Source organism: Mercenaria mercenaria, chromosome 1, assembly GCF_021730395.1.
Source record: "Mercenaria mercenaria strain notata chromosome 1, MADL_Memer_1, whole genome shotgun sequence".
Classification (NCBI taxonomy): domain Eukaryota; kingdom Metazoa; phylum Mollusca; class Bivalvia; order Venerida; family Veneridae; genus Mercenaria; species Mercenaria mercenaria.
Window position 1 is genome coordinate 73,357,846 of NC_069361.1, and position 25,560 is coordinate 73,383,405.

General features: G+C 34.5%; 2 protein-coding genes across 3 annotated transcripts in view; one reads left to right on the forward strand and one right to left on the reverse strand.

Annotated features, from left to right (window-relative positions):
- Positions 1 to 10: 10 nt before the first annotated feature.
- Positions 11 to 10,035, reverse strand: LOC123534175 (galactosylgalactosylxylosylprotein 3-beta-glucuronosyltransferase 3-like). Of its 2 annotated transcripts, XM_045316297.2 has the most exons (8): positions 9,911 to 9,966; positions 8,705 to 8,965; positions 6,864 to 7,003; positions 5,862 to 6,265; positions 4,628 to 4,771; positions 4,248 to 4,334; positions 3,732 to 3,938; positions 11 to 2,173 (listed from the first exon to the last, which is right to left on the reverse strand). In XM_045316297.2, exons 3-8 carry the CDS (start codon positions 6,937 to 6,939, stop codon positions 2,072 to 2,074), a joined length of 1,020 nt encoding a protein of 339 aa, XP_045172232.1. In that variant the 5' UTR covers positions 6,940 to 7,003; positions 8,705 to 8,965; positions 9,911 to 9,966; the 3' UTR covers positions 11 to 2,071. The 2 variants fall into 2 exon arrangements, with proteins under 2 accessions (XP_045172232.1, XP_045172223.1); XM_045316288.2 differs by lacking the exon at positions 8,705 to 8,965 and having other exon boundaries at positions 9,911 to 10,035.
- Positions 10,036 to 11,279: 1,244 nt separating this feature from the next.
- LOC123534158 (protein phosphatase 1B-like) overlaps positions 11,280 to 25,560 on the forward strand; it is a 31,524-nt gene continuing 17,243 nt past the window's right edge. The window contains exon 1 of the mRNA XM_053517789.1: positions 11,280 to 11,584. The gene's annotated coding sequence lies outside the window, so the exon portion shown is untranslated. The remainder of the gene's footprint in view (positions 11,585 to 25,560) is intronic.

The window sequence follows — 25,560 nt, forward strand, 5'->3', positions numbered from 1 at the left end:
ACGCATTCCATTCACTTAAAATTTACTTCAGTTAACATGTATAACAATTTAAATATTCAACATTTACATCAGTAATGGCAAATATAAACATACATTATTCAACATTTACATCAGTAATGGCAAATATAAACGTACATTATTCAACATTTACATCAGTAATGGCAAATATAAACGTACATTATTCATCATTTACATAATTAAGGACAAATACAATGTCGCTGTTATTGTAAAATGCTTTTTTGTTTAACATCAAATAAAGAAAAGTACAAAAATAGTATGTATTGCACACTACGCAAACACTTACATTTTTAAAAAAACTTTGTCTTTTTATAAACAAAAAGTGTCTAACATAATAAATCAAACATGTATCACTTATTTTAGAATATGGTCCCTAGAACTAAGATGTCACTATTTTCTGTCTTACAATCTAGAGATGTTCTAAATATAGATTTTATATGTCCTATGTCAATACTGGCTTGTAATTTTGATATTTATATTCAATATTGAATACTATATAGAACAAACAAGAGCACCGCCTTGCGGGTGCTGACGCTCATCTGATTTTTTTTGTATAATAGAAATATTGTCCTACCCATGATTTTCTAAGTCTAAAAAGGGCCATCATTCTTGCAAAAAGCAGGATAGAGTTATGTTTCTTGATGTACAGTGTCCACTTATGATGGTGAAAAACTGTTGCAAGTTTTAAAGCAATAGCTTTGATAGTTTATGAGAAAAGTTGACTTAAACATAATATTCAACCAAGAAAATGATTTTTCTAAGTCCAAAAGGGGCAATAATTATTGCAAAAAGCAGGATGGAGTTATGTTGCTTGCTGTACAGGGTCAGCTTATGATGGTGAACAAGTGTTGCAAGTTTCAAAGCAATAGCTTTGATAGTTTAAGAGAAAAAGTTTACCTAAACATAAAACTTAACCAAGAAATCTGATATTTTCTAAGTCCAAAAGGGGCCATAAATCTTGCAAAAAGCAGGATGGAGTTATGTTTCTTGCTGTACAGGGTCAGCCTATGATGGTGAACAAGTGTTGCAAGTTTTAAAGCAATAGCTTTGATAGTTTAGGATAAAAGCTGGCCTAAACATAAAACTTAACCAAGAAAACTGATTTTCTAAGTCCAAAAGGGGCAATAATTCTTGCAAAAAGCAAGATGGAGTTATGTTTCTTGATGTACAGGGTCTGCTTATGACGGTGAACAAGTATTCCAAGTTTCAAAGCAATAGCTTTGATAGTTTAGGAGAAAAGTTGACCTAAACATAAAACTTAACCAAGAAATCTGATATTTTCTAAGTACAAAAGGGGCCATAAATCTTGCAAAAAGCAAGATGGAGTTATGTTTCTTGTTATACAGGGTCAGCTTATGATGGTGAACAAGTATTCCAAGTTTCAAAGCAATAGCTTTGATAGTTTAGGAGAAAAGCTGACCTAAACATAAAACTTAACCAGGCAAGTCGACGCCGACGCCGATGCCGACAACCGCTCAAGTGATGACAATAACTCATCATTTTTTTTCAAAAAATCAGATGAGCTAAAAATCAAAGAATAATATCTTGAGTGGATCCTCCGGAGATTGGCATTCTCTGGTTTGGTAAGGTGATAACTTTCTTAATCTATGATTTAAAGTCTAATAAGTTGGCACTAACAATAAAGCAAAGGCCTTGAAATGATTCATATCCTACCTCTCACACCTCTGTAGTGTTGTCTAACTTATACCATATATGAGCCACACCACAAGAAAACCAACATAGTGCAGACCAGCCTGCGCATCCCCTTTCAAAGCCAATTGCAATTAGAGAAACCATTAGCGAACAGCATGGATTTTGACCAGACCGCGCGGATGCGCAGGCTGGTCTGGATCCATGCTGGTCGCAAATGCATTATGTTGGTTTTCTCATGGTGAGGCTCATATTTTAAAATAACACTTTTGTGAGTTTGTCACAGTTGTAACAGTTTTCAAGACCACACTATGTATGACTGTGCTTTTTAAGTCATAATCTTATTTAAGATTACACTTCTATGGTGTTGTCTAAGTTGAAACTCGGTTTCCTTATTTTAATTTCACACTTCTAAAATGTTTTCGGAGTTGTAACCATATTTTCTCATCATTTTTTCTTCGTTTTTCAAAGATGGCTTTTCTGTTCTTGTATGCCAAACCAGCACCTGGAAAAACATACAAACACAACAATTTATCACATTTTTTGTTTTAAAAATCAAAATTAAATGCTAAAATACAGCCTTCAGGCTCACAACAGCTGTATGTTGGCAAGCATTTACGCTACAACTTGCAAAACTTCAGGACTTGATGTTACATTTTATGCAATGACTTGCAAAACTTCAGAGTTTTATGTTACATTTTATGCAATGACTTGCAAACCTTCAGGACTTTGTTACATTTCATGCAATGACTTGCAAAACTTCAGGGCTTAATGTTGCATTTTATGCAATGACTTGCAAAACTTCAGGACTTTGTTACATTTCATGCAATGACTTTCAAAACTTCAGTGCTTAATGTTGCATTTTATGCAATGACTTGCAAAACTTCAGGGCTTAATGTTGCATTTTATGAAATGACTTGCAAAACTTCAAGACTTTGTTACATTTTATGCAATGACTTGCAAAACTTCAAAACTTTGTTACATTTTATGCAATGACTTGCAAAACTTCAGGACTTTATGTTACATTTTATGCAATGACTTGCAAAACTTCAGGACTTTATGTTACATTTTATGCAATGACTTGCAAAACTTTAGGACTTTGTTACATTTTATGCAATGACTTGCAATACTTCAGGACTCTGTTACATTTTATGCAATGACTTGCAAAACTTCAGGGCTTTATGTTACATTTTATGCAATGACTTGCAAAACTTCAGGACTTAATGTTACATTTTATGCAATGACTTGCAAAACTTCAGGACTTTGTTACATTTTATGCAATGACTTGGACTTTGTTACATTTTATGCAATGACTTGCAAAACTTCAGGGCTTAATGTTGCATTTTATGCAATGACTTGCAAAACTTCAAGACTTTGTTACATTTTATGCAATGACTTGCAAAACTTCAAAACTTTGTTACATTTTATGCAATGACTTGCAAAACTTCAGGACTTTATGTTACATTTTATGCAACAACTTGCAAAACTTCAGGACTTTATGTTACATTTTATGCAATGACTTGCAAAACTTCAGGACTTTGTTACATTTTATGCAATGACTTGCAATACTTCAGGACTTTGTTACATTTTATGCAATGACTTGCAAAACTTCAGGGCTTTATGTTACATTTTATGCAATGACTTGCAAAACTTCAGGACTTAATGTTACATTTTATGCAATGACTTGCAAAACTTCAGGACTTTGTTACATTTTATGCAATGACTTGGACTTTGTTACATTTTATGCAATGACTTGCAAAACTTCAGGACTTTATGTTACATTTTATGCAATGACTTGCAAAACTTCAGGACTTTGTTACATTTTATGCAATGACTTGCAAAACTTCAGGACTTAATGTTACATTTTATGCAATGACTTGCAAAACTTCAGGACTTGATATTGCATTTTACTTTATGACTCAAACTTCTGAAAGTGTTAAGAACATAATTATTCTATGACGGAAGGCTTTAATCAGAGGACAGTTTTACCAAGGTGCAAAAGATTATATTGTGAGGAATTTTGTACACCAGTCAAGACACCATAACCTACATATGTTACTTACCTTAGTACATTTGTCCGCCTTGGGTTCGAGATCACTGAGCGTGATATCTAACTGTGTGAGAAGGTCAGATTCAAGGTTGCCTCTACCCGCACTTGTATGGAACTGTGCTGTTGGATGATCCTTAAACAAACTCAAGTTCACAGCAAAACCAGCCATGTCCATAGCAAAGGGTCGTTCTGGTTTCCAGAATGTATACCAACCAATAACCTTCACAGATCAAAAATAAATACAGTATTACTTTAACAAATTCCAAATTGTACATCTTTAGTATAAATAAACACTGTACTTTTTCAAGGTAGACTTTCTCAAAACAAATTAGCACTGGCAAGTAAATTTACCATCAATAAAATAAATTGAAGCAACACTTTCCCTCAAGAAAATTACTCTGTGAAGAAATACACAGTCTGTCATACATGTACTCGGTTTTGCAGATCTCCAAGCACGTATACAGAAATTTAAAGTTTACAGGTAACATAAAATGTGCCTCTTGTAGTCAGATTTTTCAGTAAAGCTTACCTTTCCTTGTCTGACAACAGGGGACTCGTACCACAGGTAACCAACTAATCCTACAGGCCACACAGTTACCTTCTTTGTGAATCGCATCTAGAAAGCAAGTTAAACATCTTGGTGACTTGTAGATAAAAACCTACTGGACAATATTTTTTATTTAAAACTAGTTTAATCAAGTGGGAATCTTAAATTCTAAGCAATAAATAAATAGGAATTTAATATGATCACTGTGGTTTGATATCACTGACTTACACAACCCCAAAATCATTAGAAATTAGTCTGCAATGATGACTTTACAGAAAAGCACCATATGTTCTCATCAAGACAGCCAGATAGAGACTTGGAGAGATTACCTGACGAGATACAGATTTAGAGAGATGACCTACCTCTTCAAACAACTGTAAATCATACGTATTATCATCATCAGCAAAGTAAACAACCCCAGTGTTGGATGGTTGTTTCCGGATCCAGTCCAGTGCAGCATTTCTCTGGTATACTCCTCGAGGTTTTAACCAGTTAGGATCATCTTCCTACAGCCGGCAGAAAATATGATAAACTATACAGAAATAAATGTAAAAATTAGATTGTTGTTCTGTAAAAAGCTTGATGTAAAGGTATATTTCTAGTCAGCTTAATTTCCAGATAGAAGAAATCTGTTCACTGTAATTTTTTTCAAAGCTACATGCCCGCAGTTTGGACAATATCTTTAATACCTCCAGTAACACATGGACTTTGATATACAATGTATACTGAGAAAAAAAAGTGTTGAACATTTTTTAAAAAATCACATAAAATGCTGATGGTAGCCAATCATAATTTCGAAAGCATTTTGTAAACACTGTATTTGTATGGGGACACTTTATAAAACTTCCTGTCTACCAAAAGCCATCTTAACAAAACACATTTATTAAAATTTTTAGCACTTCATACTGCTTAGAAAAAAATGTGAGCAAGTCATTTTAACAAACTTTCTAACCTTTTTTTTTATTTGTTGTTGTTGTATACTATATATTGTACTTTGCATTTGTTTAAAAATCCTCCCTCGGCACAGAATTTCTGATTATCATTAACAATGCTGATGGAAACCGTTAGTTGTTTTCCAATTCATTTCATCAGTCAAGTGTGATAAAATCCAAGAGTCTGGGATTTTTCCCTGTACTTATGTTTACAGATGTTTGTTACCTTCTTGCAAATCCATCATTACCTAATTCAGCTGAATTTATTTAAAGAAATTTGTATATATGTCTACTTTACCACACAAAAACAAATGCCAAAAATGTTAATAACTAGACTTTTCCATGTTTTTTTCTTCTAAGTGACGTCATTATTACCTAATCATTATCTAAGGCAAGATCTCATCAAAACATAATATTACATATTTCAGTTATGCTTAATTACTACCCATGATCCACGTCTTTATAAACTGACAAAAATTTAGGACGAGAATGTCCTACTTTGTATACACATTCATAAAAGACAACTTATCATATTAACACAAATACTGGTAAATCAAGATACAACTTATATCTTGCCAGATGCAAATGCATATATCTTTTATATTGTAAGCTTTCAAGTCACCTCATTAGCTACTGCTATAATAACGTTATGCAAAACTCTTACCTTTAATTTTAATTTTCCTGGTGTGGCAATATTCAAATGTGTGTATGGAATTTTACAGCTGGTTAAGAACCTGCTTACAAGAACTGTCTTAGCAGCGGAATCTTCCACTATTATCCAATGAATGTTAGGAACATGCCTCAGTGTATGAGATAACCTTGTTAATTCCGCCTTCTGCTGAGGTCTTGAATAAGTCGGTGTTACAAGATAAATTTTTGGAAGACCTGAACTTTCACTTTTTAAGTGAGACAGTCTTATTTCAGCTTTCCTGAGTTCTGAATTTAATTCGTCAACTCGTCTTTTGAGCACATCAATCTCACTTTTCTGTGACTCATGTTTCTGTTGAAAGATCTGCACCTTCTTTTTTTCAAGTTCATATTCATCTCCATTATCCTGACACCAGCTAGCTGAAAACATAATGGAATTCTATATATATCTTGATATCATTTCAGGTGTTTTTTTTTTTCTTAAAGCACAATGCCTTATGATTTCCATTTTTGGAATTAAGACCTTTTAATATACTGTAGAATCATTTAATATTATAGGTGTGAAATTTTGTGGTTTTTACCAAAATGACAATTCCACGGGCATATAAATTCATTGAATGGAAATATTTTGATGCAGTAAGTTGCAGTTCTTCATGGATCATAGCATCTCTGTTTACAATATGATAGCATATGTTTTGGGTTATGAACATAAAATGTATTCATTTCCTCTTATTTCCTGTTTTTGGTACATGTAGTTACCTCAGACATTTGTAACTCAAAAGTTAGTATTTTGTCAACACAATGCAAAGTATTATTAAATACATTGTAATTTCTTCCCTATATAGCCCAGACAATTGTTTGTAAACACATGACATAACATAGTAGTATTCTAAATGTATATTTTCAGCAGAAACATCACATTTTTATTTATAAATCATCATACTAAGTTTTGTACAGATTTCTGTTTCTATATTTTTTTCTTTTAACTTATATAACTTGTTAATATTGATTATCTTACCAAAATTTAAATATATCCATACGATAGCTAATACAGTTCCAACAAAGTACACATAGATCAGTTTCCTGGGTAGCATCCTTCATTGTCTAGGTCTTTTGACATCATCTGCTGGGGACCATTTACATAAACGTGTTACATCTCTGAAGTATAATAAAGGATACCATGTGCAAAATTTTAAGACAGAAAAAAACTTTATTATTTGTAAAAGATAATCTTTTATATTCATAAAAGATAATAATAATTATAATGACAATACCGTAATCAAATGTCAATAGGCTGCCCTGAATGGTTATTGGTATGGCTAAACCTATTATGGCACAAGGGTGTAGACATTTGCAGTGAAAGATTTGTTGTTAGGCATAAAAAAAATTGTTTGCTTCTGGTATCCCAACCTACCATAAATTTTTGGCCCGACCCTAAATGTTTTTATGGTCTTGGAGAATTTTTTCCCAACTTTTTGACAAAAAGTTGCAAGATTGCACTGTTTATGCTTTAAACATGGTCAGTGATGTTAGAAATCAACTTACTGATGCTTTTAAGGCATAACCCCCTTATTTGTATTCATTTTTTTGACACAAAAATAATTTCCGAGAAGTCCCACTTAAAAAAAAAAAAAAAATTAACGACCTACCTACCGCTTACCAGAAACAAATAATTTCTTTTACCCCTTATTACATACCTTCACTTAGTACAGTAAAAAAATGGTTAAAATTACAAAAAAAAAGTCATCTGACTTGCTCAAGATATATCAGCACACTTCATTACAACAAGAGGGTCATGATGATCCTGAATTGCTCACCTGAGTGATATGAGCTACATGTTTCAAATGTCAAACTGATGATAAAATATTAAGAAAGTCAGTAGTTCACATTCATGGTCAATGAAATTCAGTTTTACGATTTGTGTGCAAAACTGTGTATGTCATCAAAATTTCAAGGCTGTATCTTAAAAAACAAGAAAGTAGGTCAGTAGGTCAAGGTCACAGTCAAGTGACATCATATTACTTGGGGTCATCAGGTAATTATAATTAAACAGTCTTGGAAATAGGATTAGATGATTTTTTAAGTATTTTTCCTATATAACTCACATAATAACTAAGTGACCCCACAGTGGGGCCTCTTTTAACCCCAGGGGCATAATTTGAAAAATTTGGTAGAGGACTACTAGACAATGCATCATACCAAATATCAAAAGCCTAGGTCGTATGGTTTCAGACAAGAAGATTTTTAAAGCTTTTTCCTATATAAGTCTATATAAAACTTGGGACCCCCAGGGCAGGGCCTCTTTTCACCCAAGGGGTACAATTTGAACAATTTTGGTTAAGGACCATAAGACAATGCTACAAACCAAATATCAAAGGTCTAAGTGTTGTGGTTTCAGAAAAGAAGATTTTTAAACTTTTTTTCCTATATAAGTCTATGTAAAACTTGGGACCCCCAGGGCGGGGCCACATTTGACCCTAGGGGGATAATTTGAACAATTTTGGTAGAGGACCACTAGATGATGCTACAAACCAGATATCAAAGTCCTAGGCCCTGTGGTTTTGGACAAGAAGATTTTTGAAGTTTTTCCTTTCGGGTGCCATGGCAACCAGAGCTCTGCATGGAATTCAATTTTTTGAAAAATTTTGAAAGGGGGCCACCCAAGGATCATTCCTGTGAAGTTTGGTGTAATTCTGTCCAGTGGTTTTCAAGAAGATTTTTTTATGAAATGTTGACGGACGGACGCCAGACATTGAGCAGTCATAAAAGCTCACCATGAGCCTTTGGCTCAGGTGAGCTAAAAAACACATAATAATGGCAACTTTATGACAACTAATCATAGCTTTTCCCAGCAATTACCTTATATATTGGAAACACAGTACATAGTAGTACATGTATATTGAGATGCTGGGTCTAGAGGTCCAGTTACCAGACCCCTAGCCACTTCTAAACTTATATAATTATATCCCTGTTTCTGTTTCTGTATCTGTTCATGTGTGTAGAAGGACCACTTCTGGTATATATTATATTCTATGGTGAGGAGGCTAGAAGTGGTCTGGGAGGGCTTTCTTAAAGCCGTAGATGCGCGCACTACACTATCTTCTAGGTGGTTCCAATGCACTAGTATTTCCAGGAAAAAAGAGTTTTTAAACAAATTTGTGTGAGCATGTGGTATAACAAACAAACAAGAGTTAGTAGATATTTACATGTCTGTCTAGAATTAGTCAAAATAATTCAAAGTTCAGATTGTTTTATATTTGTGACAGGCAATCTAAACGTCAAAACTTTGAAGGACCAAAATAATGGAAGTTAAATCACAGTACACAGTCATGTAAAGTTATTGGTTTTATATGGCGTGTAAACACACGGTAAACGTTGATCGTGTACAGTACATACAAAGGTTTAAATCACCAGAAAATTCATAATTTTGGATATCATTTGATAATTTTAACATAGATTAATGAGGAATTGAATCCCCTTTTGATACATGTGAGTTATATTTTAATCTATGGCCAATTAGTGAAATAATCGACAGATAAACCTATTGCATGTAAAGCGCCGGCAGCGATGAAAATTTCATCGGAAGTTGCTTCAACTATTTTGGTCATTCAAGTGTTTGACGCAAGTGGGGATATTGCCCATATGAAAAAAATATTTCAATATTTCCTAGGATCGTTGGACTAGTCTAGAATGTTTAGCGGACAAAAGCTACAAATTCTATCTCCTAAAGTCTATCATTCTTTCATTATCTTTTTCTTTACTTAGTACCATGTGTCATGTAATATTTAACTACATCTACATCTACGGAGATACTCCCAACAATCAATTTCTGATCATAACTGTGTCTGATGTAATACATGCAGAAGTACTTAAAAGAGAAGTATTTAAAATTTAATGTATCGGATACAAATTACAATCCGGACACTGGTACAGTATAGATAATCCTATAACAATGTATCATTTTACTCCTTTGACATGTCACTGGTATATTTTAATTCAATATTTGAAATAATAAACTTGAGAAGGAACGAACTTCAAAGTCCATACAACAGTTCCTCTACTTACAAAATTCACCTCAATCCCAAACACCGGCTTTGTTGTTGTTGTTTTTAGCCACATCAGCAGACGCTCGGATATCCGGGTTTTTCAGACGCAAAGTGAGTCATTTTCCACGGTGGTGGATAGTGCAAAAATGGAACAGTCAGGTGCAAAGATACAAAATAAAACGCCACAGCTATGTATCCCCTGCCAATATTCACATGTCTGCATTTTTTTTACATACATAAAAGTACAAGATAAGTTTCATTACAAAATTTTTAAGTAAACGGATTATCACAATTTACATGAGCTGTGTAATGAAATTATTAGTCCATAAATTTCCTTGGATGCGAAAATCAAGAGTGCCAAAGAAGAAGCTTGAGTTATTTGCTATGGTGCGCTGACTGAAGGCTGCAGGTTCGAACATTGTTGTGTGTCCTAGGGTAAGGCACTTATCGAGATAACCTCAGTCAATCTTGCTTTTGGTACCAGCAAATTGCTATGGCTACGTTATAAGTTTTTAAACTGTTCTGAAAATATGGTCTGTCAAATGCTCTTCTGAGCAATCGAAAAAAATAAAAGCTGACTTTAGAAGAGTTGACAATTTTGAAAGAATTGTGTTCGTGTTTCATCAGTTTCCAGTTGATTACAGATTTGTATCATTTCATTTAATAAAACATGCATGGATTTGGTATGATATGAATTACAAAACAAAGACAAATATATATCAAACAGGGAATGCCACGTACCAAAATCGCAGCCTCTCCCAAAACGAAACCTTCAGCACGCAGACGTGCACACCACAAACACACACACACATACACATACACGCGCACACACACAAAGCCAACACACGAGGACAAAACGAACAAACAAAGGAACACACACACATACACATGCACACACAAGGTGAGCTCCACATGCACAGGTGACAATGATCACGCTTCAAATGTTACAAAAAAGTAACCACCAAATTAATTAATATTAATCGTAATTGACTCTAATTGTATCTAAAAATGGTTGCATACAATTGCAAGAATGAACTATTTGACAGTTCTAAATGGATGTTGTTTTTAATGGTATTCGCAGAACTGGTGTATATCTATATACTGGTTGATCCACCACATCAGCAGCAGCTGATGAACTTTTTCAGAATATTTTCAGTACGGGGCAGTACGGCAGAACATGTAATGGTTAAGTAAAATATTGGTAACGATGTTATTCGTTTATAAAATATTTCTGTGTTTTGGTGATATACTCCTAAACCTTAAAGTAAATTTTACCACCCTTTGCAGTTCTTTAGAATGATATGCTGTAAAGAAGGAAAAGCTTCATCCGAAGTGTTAAATGTCGCCCGCGGTGAAGCTAAACAGTTGCACACAGTGGAATTGGCAAACCGGAAGTTGTGCAGCACATCCGGGGATCTTCGCGTGAGCATGCCCAAATGAACGCTAAAATATTGACCTTCATTCACTTTTTTTCTAGTCCTAAAATACATTTAATTCCATTAATTGAAAGTTTTAAAGTGTTTTGATCAAAGCACACAACCTTGCCGTTGTGTAGTTTCTTTATTTTTCTTACGTGTAATCATCGCCATGGCCATGTTTTGACGGTAAACACATGGGCCTGACAAGTGGTTGGGAAGGAAAGTAAACAGACGAGCTATATTTGATTGAACTGAACTTGACAAGAATACGATTGGTATGTATGTGTTATAGAACATCATTGATTTGATCATGGTGTTGATCAGACTAACGTGCTGTGTCTATGAACATGTCTGTAGAAGCAGTATGACTTCCCTCCTAAGTTTGGTCTCTGATATCAGTATAAATTTGCAAGAATATAAAGCAGATGTAATTTGGTGCCTTTAATATCAGCTGCATTACTTATGAATATGTCCCTGTTCTATTTAATAATTTACAGTGATATTTAGACTTCCATCGCTCTAGATCTATACATAGAGCTCTGAATCCAGTACAATCTGAGAAAGATTTAGGTGTAACTTTTGATGAGGGCTTGAACTTTGAACAACATATTATCAACATTACTAATAAAGCACAAAGAACCCTTGGGCTTATACATAGGTCATTTGAGTATATGGACAGGGACATGTTTCTCACATTATACAAATCTCTAGTTAGACCAGTTTTAGAATATGGATCCAGTGTGTGGTCACCATTTTTGAAAAAAGATATTAGAAAAATTGAAGACGTGCAACGCAGAGCAACCAGGTTGGTTTATGATATTTCACATTTGTCATATGAACAGAGGTTGAGGAATCTGGGTCTTGTAATATTATATTTAAATCAGTTCATAAATTTGACGATATGAATTGGGACAGAATGTTCAATTTATCTGTGGGTGGTCTTCGAGGATATCACTTAAAATTCATGAAGAAAAAGTGCCGCCATAACATTAGGCTTAACTCATTTAGTCAAAGATCCATTTTTTACTGGAATGTTTTAAGTGCAAGAACTGTGAATGCTGAGTCACTAAATGTGTTTAAATCGCTGCTGAACAATGATAATTCATAACTTTATCATGACATCACAGTACATTAGGGGTTCTAACTGACCAATCAGAGAGCTGCATTTTCAAGTACCTGCCAGTTTCCACTTGGGTATAACAAAGTATATTTACAATGAACATATAGTGACTTTAGAAACAAATATCGCAGCATTTTAGAAATCAAATTAAGATTTTTCACTGCTCATGTCCCAGATGATGCTACAAACGACAAAACTTTGAAGTTTCATTGAAATATCATATCGATTTAATAGCTTTATTTTAGTTAAAAGTTTGAGATTTTACACAGGGAGTCTATGATAAAGTCCGAGTAAAATGTAATCAATACCCAAGTGAAATAAGTATCATTCCACAATGTTTTGGACATGTTAAAATTATGAATTGGAATCCAAAGAAATTTGTGCCAAGTTGTTATTGACTTTAGTATGACTATAAAGTGCGCACTCAGAGTTCATTAATACTTACGTAACAATTAGTTTTGAGATATACTCAGAAGATTCTTCACAAGAGGGGCCAGGAAAGCACAGCTAATATTACGGCCCGAAGATCAAGGTATCAAGGAATTCGGCTACCCATATCGGGCCTCAGTCAGAGCTCTATTCCCTTCCATTCAAAAATATGCAGTATACGGTTTCAGCTATTGTATGTTCTATATACGCATTTTGCCAAAAATTTTTTTACTTCGCTAACTGATTGCCACTTTTTCTACATTTCTATGAAGTCGACTCTTTCCGCAATGTTCGGATGATTACTTTTAGTTGTGTTTTTTCCGTATCAATCGTGCATCCAAATCGATGCGGGAAGTCATGTTGAATTTGACCACAAGGTATCATGGGAATTATGCAAATTAGGTAGGTCAATGAAAATGTTAAGTAATTACATTGTCGCAGGATAATTACGGGAAATGAATCAAATTCCAGGTCTCACAAGCGGCTCGAAACTAATTTTGATAGTTGCGAAATTGTCCTGTTCTGAATAAACAAAAGTTATTTTAAAAAGAAATTTATACCGTATTTTCCCGAATTAAAGCCCCCCCTCTAATTAACGCCCCCCACCTGTTTTGGAGGGGGAAAAAAGTCAACAAGAACGAAAAAAAATCACCTACCTCATTTTTATAAGTCCACATAATAAGTAATTCACAGTAAGTATCCAATGTATTAAGAATTAAACACACTTTTAAACAGTACATGTACCGTAAATCCAAAACGTTTATACTAAGTACGGTACGTATCCAATCATCAAATAGAAAATTAGACGGTAAATCCATTTTTGATTTGTTTTCGCACCACCCGCGCACAAGCTTCCTGTCGACTTTAAACAAATTTGCGGCAAAGTGTTAAAGGTCCAATACTAAGGAAAGTGAACATTTTAATTTCTTTTAAAAAGCACAGAAACTATTTCATTTTATTGGAAAATGAAAGTTGGTATGTAGAAATTCGAAATAAATCGCAGTATATGTACAATTATTTTTCTATGAAGTATGAAGAAAGTTAAAAAGACCTGGGGGGTCATTCTGTCGATTCATTGATATTTCAACATAATACCGATACATTTCTTTGAGTTCCAAAGACCTTCTGTAAATTTTGACCTGCCAATCTTCATTATTTAGTGTCTTGCAGAAGTCTATGCACTGGCTATGAAAAAAATTGCCAACTCACTTTCCCTTAGTAATGGACCTTTAACCTTTTCTTCGGCAGTTCTAATAACTTTTAATTTAAAAGCCGGCACATAAGCAGCGTGTCAAACCACTGACATTGTGTATTGCAGTACCCGCATGTACTAAGGAAAATATTATCAGAGTACACAGCTGTTTGGGTATGATGACGTAATGTGTAATGTCGCGAGCGCGTCACGGAATACATGAGGTACCGTATTTAAATGCATAATTTTAAGACACACTGCATTAAATTGGATGCCAAATAATTACGTTTTGGGGGAATTAAACAACACAGAAACACTTTACAGTTGGTTTGAACGATGTTTTTAAATTTTGTAAAAATTTTAATTTTTTATTTTTTTTACCTCAAATGAACGCCCCTCTTTGGAAAATGTAACGCCCCCGGGGGCGTCTATTCAGGAAAATACGGTATGAACATTTATAAGGTAAACTGACTCACTGTTAAACTTCCAAAGTTGTGATCCCTCCAAAATTGACAATTCACAAACAAATTTCATTTTAATTGTCTGTCTCCTTGACGACATCATAAGTCGGACTTCCTCGATCATCTCGATGAAATCCAGGCACCGATCGCACCATGCTCTTGAAACGATGATTCATTGAATTCAACATCATTTCCAAAGGCATGGTTCAAAGATAACCTGTAGTTTAGTATCCTTATTGAATTATTTCCGGTTCCTTTAGCAATCATTTTTGCAACAGTTTTGATAAATAAATAAATAGAATATGGTTATTCTCTATGTTCGCGTCCTTGTTGATACTGTTTCACTTCTCCGAAACGGGTGACGTATGAGACAAATGACGTAAGAAGGTCGAGAGCTTCATGCAAATTTACATGAGGCGCATTCGGGTATACTGTACTCAGTATACTGAACTTCTACAATAGATTGTCAATTTGTCAGGGCTCTTTTTCTGGACAGTTTATTTGTAACATAGACATGTTACGTAGTTGTCTAGAAATATATTACTACTCATTTTTTAATAGAGGAGGCGAGTTTCGTTTTGAAGAAGCAGTTATCTTGATAAAGAAATTGTATTTTATAGTTTGGCCTTAAGAAAAATATTTGTTTCCGGTAACATGCTAAAAATATTAGGGTAGGTAGATCTAGGTCGGATTTTTGTTAAGGATTTTTTTATAAAGGGAGATTTTTCGGAAATTATTTTTTTGTCAAAAAATGAATACAAATAATGGGGTTATGCCGCTAGAGTATCAGCATCAGTAAATTGATTTTTAACATCACTGACCATGTTTAAAGCATAAAAAGTGCATTCTCCAAGGCCATAAAAACATTTAGGGTCGGACCAAAAATTTAGGGCAGGTCGGGATACCAGAAACAATTTTTTATGCGTTATCATGCCTTTACTTAATTTTCGACTTGTAATATTACATATTACACATATGTGCATAGTATAATAAATTATGAGTCAGTAAGGTTTAAAAAATGAAAATATGAAAATTTAGGGACAAGTAAACATCGATGTTTAATTTCTTGTAGATCTAGGACGTTGAATAAATGTCTTGGTTATTAAGAATGAAACTATAAAAAATAATTACTGTACAGCTGAACTTATTTTCATGTTGAACAGAAGTCACTTCAGTCTAGGGTTGGATACCGGTTCCCGGTATCGGTACCGTACCGAATAATCACTTCATAAAGTACCGGTATATACCATTTCGTAAAGAACCGGTTCCGATTCCGGTATTTCCATAAAAGTAAATAAACAAAATAATTACCAAATCCGCGGCAAAAGAAAGCAGAAAATAAGCAAATAGTATTTGAAACACAGTTATAACGCAATCGACATTGTTTACTGTGACACCCCTCTGAATAACATGGAGAGCTGGCCTTGCGAATAATTTCGTATGCTAAATATTATTATAAAAAACTTCTTTTCCCGTCGTTTTAAACTACGTGAATCATACTTAATTGCAAAATATACGACATTTTTTTGCTCTTTGTCATATTCTATCAAAACAAATGAAAAAAAATTTATTTTAATAAAAAGTTACGAAACTAAGCTGTAACCTACGTAAACAAGTCATCGGTTTTCGCGAACTAATAGAAATACGTTATTGCTGGTTGTTTCAAGCGTTTTGAGGGTTATTTTTCAATGAAAATTGTGTTGGAAAAAATGTTGCAATTTAAATACATTACTAGTTAACCTGGTTGAAGATTTATCATGAGTGACAACGAGTCTGACTTGTTAAATGGGTTAATTTGAAAGCTAGTAAGTGTTGAATTTCACAGTTCTCGTCAGTGCAGAGCAAGCATTAACACAGTCAGTGAGTCCTAGATTTAAATTGCACAGTGAGCGACGTATCTACTCTTTTTTTTTTTATGTTGGAAAACTCTAGTTTGTAAAATATGTTTATTTTATTTACTCTTTCATAATTTAGTACAACATCAAATTAACAGACTTAAAATGTTTATATATCAAAGCAAATTTTCCTGTATAACTACTTAAAACGGTGTATTTAATACTAACCAAATCATTGCTTATGTGATGTACTTCAAAGCTTGGTATCGGTATTGGTATCGTTAAAAATACCGTATCGTTTCGTTGGTATCGGTATCGGACCGCTTCGTCCAACCCTACTTAAGTCAGTGATATTAACGACTACTCCCCTCCCCCTCCCCACCCACACACATATACACGCCCGGACGCTCACTTTCCCTCAAAGTTCTGCGTCTTTGAGGCAAGGAACCTTGCACTATTTTCACACATATATAAATTTTTTCTTCAACATGATGTTAGCCCGCCCGCCTAGCTCAATAGGGAGAAGAACGCAGATCTCCGGATCTCGGGGTCGGGAGTTCGAGTCCCGGGCGAGGCGTATGTTTTCCGTGACGATCAACATGGTCTTGCTCATAGAATGGGGAGAGACATGTAGTTCTTAATACCGTTTTAGCTATTGGTTACCTCAAAATTTTGGCGGCAGATCTGTACGTGTCTTCCATGCGATCCCTTCGTTAATGACCGCCTGCTTATTTAATTTTAAATTTATGTGATTTGCCCATCCTAATTTGAAAATTTTAGTATACCAGTATGACTTTAAGAGAACGGAAATTTCCATAGAGATAGTGCAAGTTTATTCTAATCATATAACATATATATTATTTGCAATTTCCCGAGGGATTGTTTATGTCCGAGTCCATGAGACATTCTGCAGATGTTAACACAGGGAAACGTGTTTTAATTTTACTCTTATTCTGGTATTGGATGAAGTATTCAAAAACAATCGGCTTCTCTCAGACGAATATGCTTTAAATTAGGGGTCACACATTAAACCGGAATCCACCTAAAAACCGGAATACACCGGAATACACTTTGCATAACCGGAATACACCTGTATTTTTTAATTTAAAGGTATTTTTGAAGTGTTTTTGATATAATTCAATCATATTTATCATATATAATTAACATACGAAAGGAAAATAAAATACGTTCACGCAAAATGATTTTATACGAGATTGAAATTCGGCGACCGCGCCGGAAATTTCCATAACCGAAATACACCCGTATTTTATTAATAAATGGTATTTTGTAGTGTTTTTTTTTTTCAGAAATCATTCGTGTTTAATATAAATAATAAGTTTACGAAAGGAAAATAAAATACTTAACACAAAACAATTTATACAAGATTGAAATTTGGCGACCGCTCGGGAAATTACCATAACCGAAATACACCCGTATTTATTCAACAAATGGTATTTTTGAAGTGGTTTATGACTGAATTCAAACATATTTATCATAAATAATTAATTTTCGAAAGGATATTAAAATACTTTTGCGCATTACGTCTTGTACACGATTGAAAATCGGCGTGCGCTCTGAAAATTTGCGCATTCGTGAATGAATTTCCATGTCCTAAAATTCTGTAATATACACCCGTATTTCTTAAATCAATCGTATTTTTAGGGTTTATGACAGAATTAAATCATATCTAAAATGAATATTTAATTTACAAAAGGAAATTAAAACGCGCAAAACGTTTTTATACAAGGTTGAAAAATTGTTGAGCGCACGGGAATTTGCGCACTCTTGGATGAAGCACAATCGCCATAATTGTGTTAGCTTTCAACATAGGTAGGTAAATGTCTTTAAAGTTTCAATTTTTTAGTTCAAATTATGTCAAAATATCTTTTTATGCTAATATGATATTCCTCCACTCTTTATTTACTGAACTTTAATAATAACCAATATGAAATATACTTTTAAATCTTATTGCTTATCATTCTGTTAAAAGTACCTTATAATTGTTAATAACGAACAGGCATGTTATTCGAGTGTCACCTGTCAATCAACAAGTTGAGCATGTTGAGTGGACACTGATTGCTACAGTATCAATCAAAATATTTAAAGAAAGTTAAAGATGTTTTTACGGCTTTTCGTTGTCAAAATAATCTGCCGTCGAGGAAATATGCTTCATTCAATAATATGATATATTAACCATAGACAAAAAATATTTGGTGACAGTTACGTTACACGCCTGGAAAATCATACCAAGCGCAATATGCAACAACATATAAATGCACCTTCTATGGTGTATCTGGAATGTCAACTCGTAAAAAAAATAGGCCGATGTATGATTAAATCTGCAATTCATCGCTGTTTTAGTAAAACATTGAATAAGTGTTGATACCTTTAAGTATATATGTATATGGCTGTATAAGCTTTTCGGGTGCAAAAATAACAAGAGCTGTCGGATGACAGCATGCTCGACTATTCGAAGAATTGATTGAAGAATGGGGTCAAAATATTTCCATAGATTTTCAGACTAAACAAAAAAATGGATTAAACAAAAAATGTTCCTGTATTTGTGGATTTCGATTAGTCTTGCACTAAATGGCAATGTGTGACCATGATGACAAATATGTTAAGTTATATGTTAGGCAAAACATGGACTTATATGAAAAATTAAACTAATTTCCAAGTCCAAAAAGGGCCATAATTCAGTCAAAATAGTTGACAGACTTATGTACTCTTGCCTACAGATGGAAATCATGTTGATAAACTAGTGTTAAAAGTTTCAAAGCCACAGTTCAAATAGTTTTGACAAAACGCTGACTTGTAAGAAAAACTGAACAAATTTCAAAGTCCAAAAAGGGCCATAATTCAGTCAAAATAATTGTCAGAGTTATGTACTCTTGCCTAAAGATGGAAATCATAATGATAAACAAGTGTTTAAAGTTTAAAAGCCATATGTCAAATAGTCTTGACAAAACATGGACATATACAAAACAGAACCAATTTCCAAGTTCAAAAAGGGCCATAATTCAGCCAAAAAAGACGAGAGAGTTACGTACTCTTGCCTATTGATAGAGACTATTATACTGAACAAGATATAAAAGTTTCAAAGCCATGTCAAACACTTTACACAAAATATAAACTGGTACGAAAAACTTAACCAAGATTTCTAAGTCAAAAGGGGCCATAATTCAGCCAAAATGCTTGATGGAGTTATGTACTCTTGCCTACAACTGGACATTGTGATGGTAAACAAGTGTTGAAAGTTTCAAAGCTTTATCTCAAAAGACTTTGTCAAAATGTGGACTGGTACGAAAAACTTAACCAAGATTTCTAAGTAAAAAAGGGGCCATAATTCAACCAAAATGCTTGATGGAGTTATGTACTCTTGCCTACAACTGGACATGGTGATGGTAAACAAGTGTTGAAAGTTTCAAGGCTTTATCTCAAAAGACTTTGTCAAAATATGAACTGGTACGAAAAACTTAACCAAGATTTCTAAGTCAAAAGGGGCCATAATTCAACCAAAATGCTTGACAGAGTTATGTACTCTTGCCTATAACTGGACATGGTGATGGTAAACAAGTGTTGAAAGTTTCAAAGCTTTATCTCAAAAGACTTTGTCAAAATGTGGACTGGTACGAAAAACTTAACCAGGGTGTGACGCCGACGCTGACGCAGACGCCGTGGTGAGTAGGATAGCTCTACTTATTCTTCGAATAGTCAAGCTAAAATTTATACTGAATGTACCTGTTTTTCTTCAATTTTTCAATTTGCAATAATATCGACAATTAAAAAGGAAATTAAATAAAAGCTTATCATATTTAACTGCACTTCCCTCGTTAGACATTATTTGTCACATGTCACTTGTGTGTGCTTTCAAATATACTGATTAATTGATTATCAATAGGTGTGATAATCCAATCAGACTCGATCGGGACTAATCAGAGACACGTGTTTGTTACGCCGCATATATTTAAAGGATATAAATTGTGCTATGGCAATGAACGCAGTAAACGTTTTTATATTTATATATTAAACATGATATAATTCTTTTGAAAACTGATTTTTCAAAATATATTTTCTTCTTAAACATGTTAAGTTATCAGATTAATTCTGAGGAAATAATTCAATTAGTTCCAATAATAAACATATGACCGGTCCTTTCCGATCAGCGCGGCTTATGCGCTGACATGTGTTTTGTCTATAATTCATTTAAAAATCGAATATTGATATTGTTTTCTCAATTTATTTTCTTTTTTATTTGTTATACGAAATCTGAAGAAATAATTAAATAATTTCCAATAATAAACACGTGACATGCCCCTTCCGATCATTTTATATCCTTTCCGACCAGCGCGGTTTATGCCACTCGTATTTTGTATATAATTCATTTTAAAATCGAAAATTACTATTTTATAATTCCTAATTTATTTTCTCTTTTATTTGTTAAATGAAATATGAAGAAACAATTAATAATTTCAAATAATAAACATATGACAAGCCCTTTCCGATCATGTTAAGCCCTTTCCGATCAGCGCGGTTATGTCATGACCCGTATTTTGTCTATAATTCATTTATAAATTGAATATTGATATTTTTTATCATAAATTATTTTCTTTTTTTCATTTTTTAAATGAAATGTGAAGAAACTATTAAATAATTTCCAATAATCAACATTCCGGTATCTAGTCAGAGCGACGTAAGCGTGCAACATTTCCATAAGCTCGTGTATTTCAATCTCGTATAAAATCGTTTTGCGTTAAAGTATTTCATTTTCCTTTTGTAAACTAATTATTTTATATTATACTCGAATGTTTTCTGCAATAGCCCCTACAAAAATACCATTTATTATTGAAATACAGGTGAATTTCGGTTATGGGCGGACGCCGAACTTCAATCTCGTATAAAATTATTTTGCGTGAACGTATTTTATTTTCCTTTCGTATATTAATTATTTATGATAAATATGATTGAATTATATAAAAAACACTTCAAAAATACCTTTAAATTAAAAAATACAGGTGTATTCCGGTTATGCAAAGTGTATTCCGGTTTTTAGGTGGATTCCGGTTTAATGTGTGACCGTAAATTAGCGTTCCTGTGTCGTAAACACAATTTTCAATTAATTACGCACCAGTCTATAACGAAGACGTCACCGTCGAGGCGCATAGCGCTGACAGCCGGTAGGTATTGGAGGGGACCTCTGCCCATATAAGGGGCTTGGGGTTAGGGGGTCTCTCGCCTGGATATTTTTTTAATACAGACTGGTGAGACATCCCCCTCATTATAGGGGGATCAGGGGAGCTCTTCCCCTGGGAAGTTTTGAAATACAGACATGAAATGGTGGCCTTTGGTGCATTTTGAGTTAATATAATGAGTATAGGTCACTTCTCAGTCAACGAGGTTGGGGAGGGGGGAGCACGAGCTGGATCCAGGCCTCAAGTCCGTATCTGACTGTCATTAAGACAAGTGAATGGTGAAACAAATTTTACGTTTTTGATATAAATTGGTAGGGGTGAGTTATGTCAATTTCTGTATTTACTTTATAAATATAAATTTATATAATATTTCTAACCGTAGACATCGATTTCGAATGGTTATGAAGTTTGAGCACACAGCGCTTGCTCCTGCCCTAATATCATGTTACTCAAACTCCTGATGGAAAACAACTTGATGTCAACATCTTCGTAAGGGGAGCGCTGGTCTAGTGGTTAAGGTGTCGGTCGTAGTTCATAGTTTCAAGCCCAACTGAGGTCACGACCGCATCTTCTCATATATGACACTAGTCGACTTGCTTTTTCAGGAAGCAGACTTGAGAGTTGGTCAAATAAACTTGAAGCTTTTATCAAAATCGAGTTCAAATAAATTTGTTTTAACTAACACCTTAGTATATTATGAAAAAAATCAATTACATGCTTCCCTCAGTTGTTACTGGTAAGATGCGTATCGTAAACAATAAACCCGTTAAGTGCCTCATTTTCTTTACACGCATAATTATGACCCTGGCATTTTGATTTATGGTCAATTAAGAATCAAGAGCAGCCACTTTTACCATACCCGGATAGTAACACAACAGATTAAAAAAAAAAAAACATTCATCACTATTTTCTGATTATCTTTAGAAATAAAGTTAAGGTTTTATGTTCTACAACAGACAGGCATTTCCCACCACAATTTCAAAGAAACCCGTGGGAAACCGCACGTTTGACCCCAGTGATTTACATATTTGTGACGTCATTACAATGTAGAGAAATTCCTAAAATGGCGGCCGCTGTTTGAAAACATGACAGAATCACAGCGGTGAAGAAAACGTTTTTCTTGCAAATTAGAAGCATCTACACTGATTCAAATGGTATTCAATATAAAAAAGGACAATTTATGTTTATTTATTTCTATACAAAATTTTCCGAAATCCTTGCATGGAGTTGCATTGCACATTCTAATTTCTCCTTCTTATATTGACATTTTTTGACAGGAGTGGCCTATGACGTCAAACATTTGTCTACTATTTCTGATAAGGGTTTCCTGGTTTATTAAAAAACGGAATTCCGTTCAATGAACATCTTGCAAACATCACGTGACAGTGAGAGAAAATAACACCAAACATGATCATCAATAGAGCCCACACGTATAGGTATCACATAGTATAATGGCATTTTGAAATGTAAACAAACAAAACAATAACATAAAATGAAGTCTGTACACTACCTTTACGATGCAGTCAGTGATTCCTCGTTGGCTGAGTGGTTACGGTATTCGTATTATACATGGCAGTGGCTAGAGAACCTTAATTGGTTTCGTAGACAGCAAACTTATTCGTCCGGAACCGGAAGATAATAATATGCATAATACTTACCAAAAGAAACGGAGTGAATTTCAGCAGCTTTATGCATAGAAATAAAATTCCGGTTCCCTAGCCTATGCACAGTACTTTGGCTAGAGAACCGGTTCTGGACGAATAAGTTCGCTGTCTAGGGAACCGATTCTGGTTCTCTAGCCACTGCCATTATACTTTTTCGTCAGGAGTTTGTAAAGTAAAATAACAAAGTATCAAGTAATTTGTTTGAACACACTTAAGGCGATTTTTAGAAAAAACAGTGATCAATGACATTAGATAGAGATCCAATGCAGAAACAATTCTTGGCCTAAACATGATGGCATTCAGACATTCTTATCTTCGGTAAGTGTATAAAGTTGGTGTTTATAACTTGCAGTACTGTTTAAACTGAACTTGACATAAAATGCGCTTCGTGTGCACTAGGCTTAAATATGGTGTCTGGGTTATCCCCAGGCCCTTTCACAATCATTGCAAAATCTCGTCGGACTTGTCAGACAAAAATGGCTAGGTCCGAAGTGGAGGGGCATCAGACCGCATGTCTGATACAGTACAGAGCAGGTTAGTTTTTGCTACCACCAAAGTGTTTTTAACAAGGCTGTTTTCTTATGCACCTGTTCATTTTTCATTATTTCAGGCAAAACATCATAACTACATTGACTAAATAACATCTCTAATTTTAATTGTTTTTGTTTGCACTTTTCGACATGTTTTTGGTCAGACCAGTTTCCACTCCATCAGACGGGTTATCCTGAGTCATCTCACCACATGTCAGACAAGTCTTGAAACTATTTCCAGAGCTCCAGATAAGCTGCGTATTTACGCAATTAAAATTGCAGAAAACCCAATTGAATTTATACAGTGTGCATACTGAAATGCAAGTTAAATTCCTAATACCCAATTCCTTAAAAAATCACTTGGGTATGGCATTTTCCTTATTATTAGAATGGGTACGAGACTTTAACACTAGATTTAACTGACTGGTTATACGTTACCGCAGAACAGGTTGCAATTTATCGGAAAAATCACAGGACCATTCAATAGGCCGACCAGTGTAATTTTGACGCTTTGTAAACAATTTTACGCCCATAAAATGTAAAAGAGGTCACAGAAAAAAAACGTTGCAGCACAAACAAACAAATTAGTGGTGTATTTTGCTGTTAAACAATGACAGTTATCTGTTTGTGACGATGTAGTGTCACCAATACTGGATGACATCTTTTGGGAGAATGCATATTGCGGTGACCACATTGTTCGGGATACTCTGGATTAACTGATCTCCGACTGCATTAAAAGTGAAAAAGAAAACAACAGTATGGAACATTCATTACAGTTTTAAATACATTTTTAGCTCACCTGTCACGTAGTGACAGGGTGAGCTTTTGTGATCGTCCGTCCGTCGTCCATCGACAATTTCTTGTCTGCACGATAGTGGTTTCATTTATGATTTTATTTTAACCAAACTTGCACACAACTTGTATCACCATAAGATCTTGGTTCCTTTCTTGAACTGGCAAGATCTCATTGCAGATCCTTCTTTTGTTCTCTTGCAATAGTTTTTTTTTAGCTCACCTGGTGAGCTATTGTGACCACTCAATGTCCGGCGTCCGTCGTGCGTCGTCCGTCGGTCAACATTTCCTAAAAAAATCTTCTTCTTGAAAACCACTGGGCAGAATTACACCAAATGTGTGGCCCCCTTTCAAAATTGTTCAAAGAATTGAATTCCATGCAGAACTCTGGTTGCCATGGCAACCGAAAGGAAAAACTTTAAAAATCTTCTTGTCCAAAACCACAGGGCCTAGGGCTTTGATATCTGGTGTGTAGCATCATCTAGTGGTCCTCTACCAAAATTGTTCGAATTATCCCCCTAGGGTCAAATATGGCCCCGCCCCGGGGGTCACATGGTTTATATAGACTTATATAGGGAAAACTTTGAAAATCTTCTTGTACAAAACCACATGGCCTAGGGCTTTGATATTTGGTATGTAGCATCATCTAGTGGTCCTCAACCAAGATTATTCAAATTATTCCCCTAGGGTCAAATATGGCCCCACCCCGGGGGTTACATGGTTTATATAGAGTTATATAGGGAAAACTTTGAAAATCTTCTTGTACAAAACCACATGGCCTAGGGCTTTGATATTTGGTATGTAGCATCATCTAGTGGTCCTCAACCAAGATTGTTCAAATTATCCCCCTAGGGTCAAATATGGCCCCGCCCCGGGGGTCACATGGTTTATATTGTGTTATATAGGGAAAACTTTGAAAATCTTCTTGTACAAAACCACATGGCCTAGTGCTTTGATATTTGGTATGTAGCATCATCTAGTGGTCCTCTACCAAGATTGTTCAAATTATTCCCCTAGGGTCAAATATGGCCCCGCC

Excerpts from the sequence above, each read along its gene's own strand:
- LOC123534175 (XM_045316288.2), bottom strand. The coding sequence starts at position 6,939 with ATGCTACCCAGGAAACTGATCTATGTGTACTTTGTTGGAACTGTATTA. Across the intron at positions 4,335-4,627 it reads ATTTACAGTTGTTTGAAGAG|ATGCGATTCACAAAGAAGGT; the intron begins GTAGGTCATCTC and ends CTTGCTTTCTAG. Across the intron at positions 3,939-4,247 it reads CTGTTGTCAGACAAGGAAAG|GTTATTGGTTGGTATACATT; the intron begins GTAAGCTTTACT and ends TGATCTGTGAAG.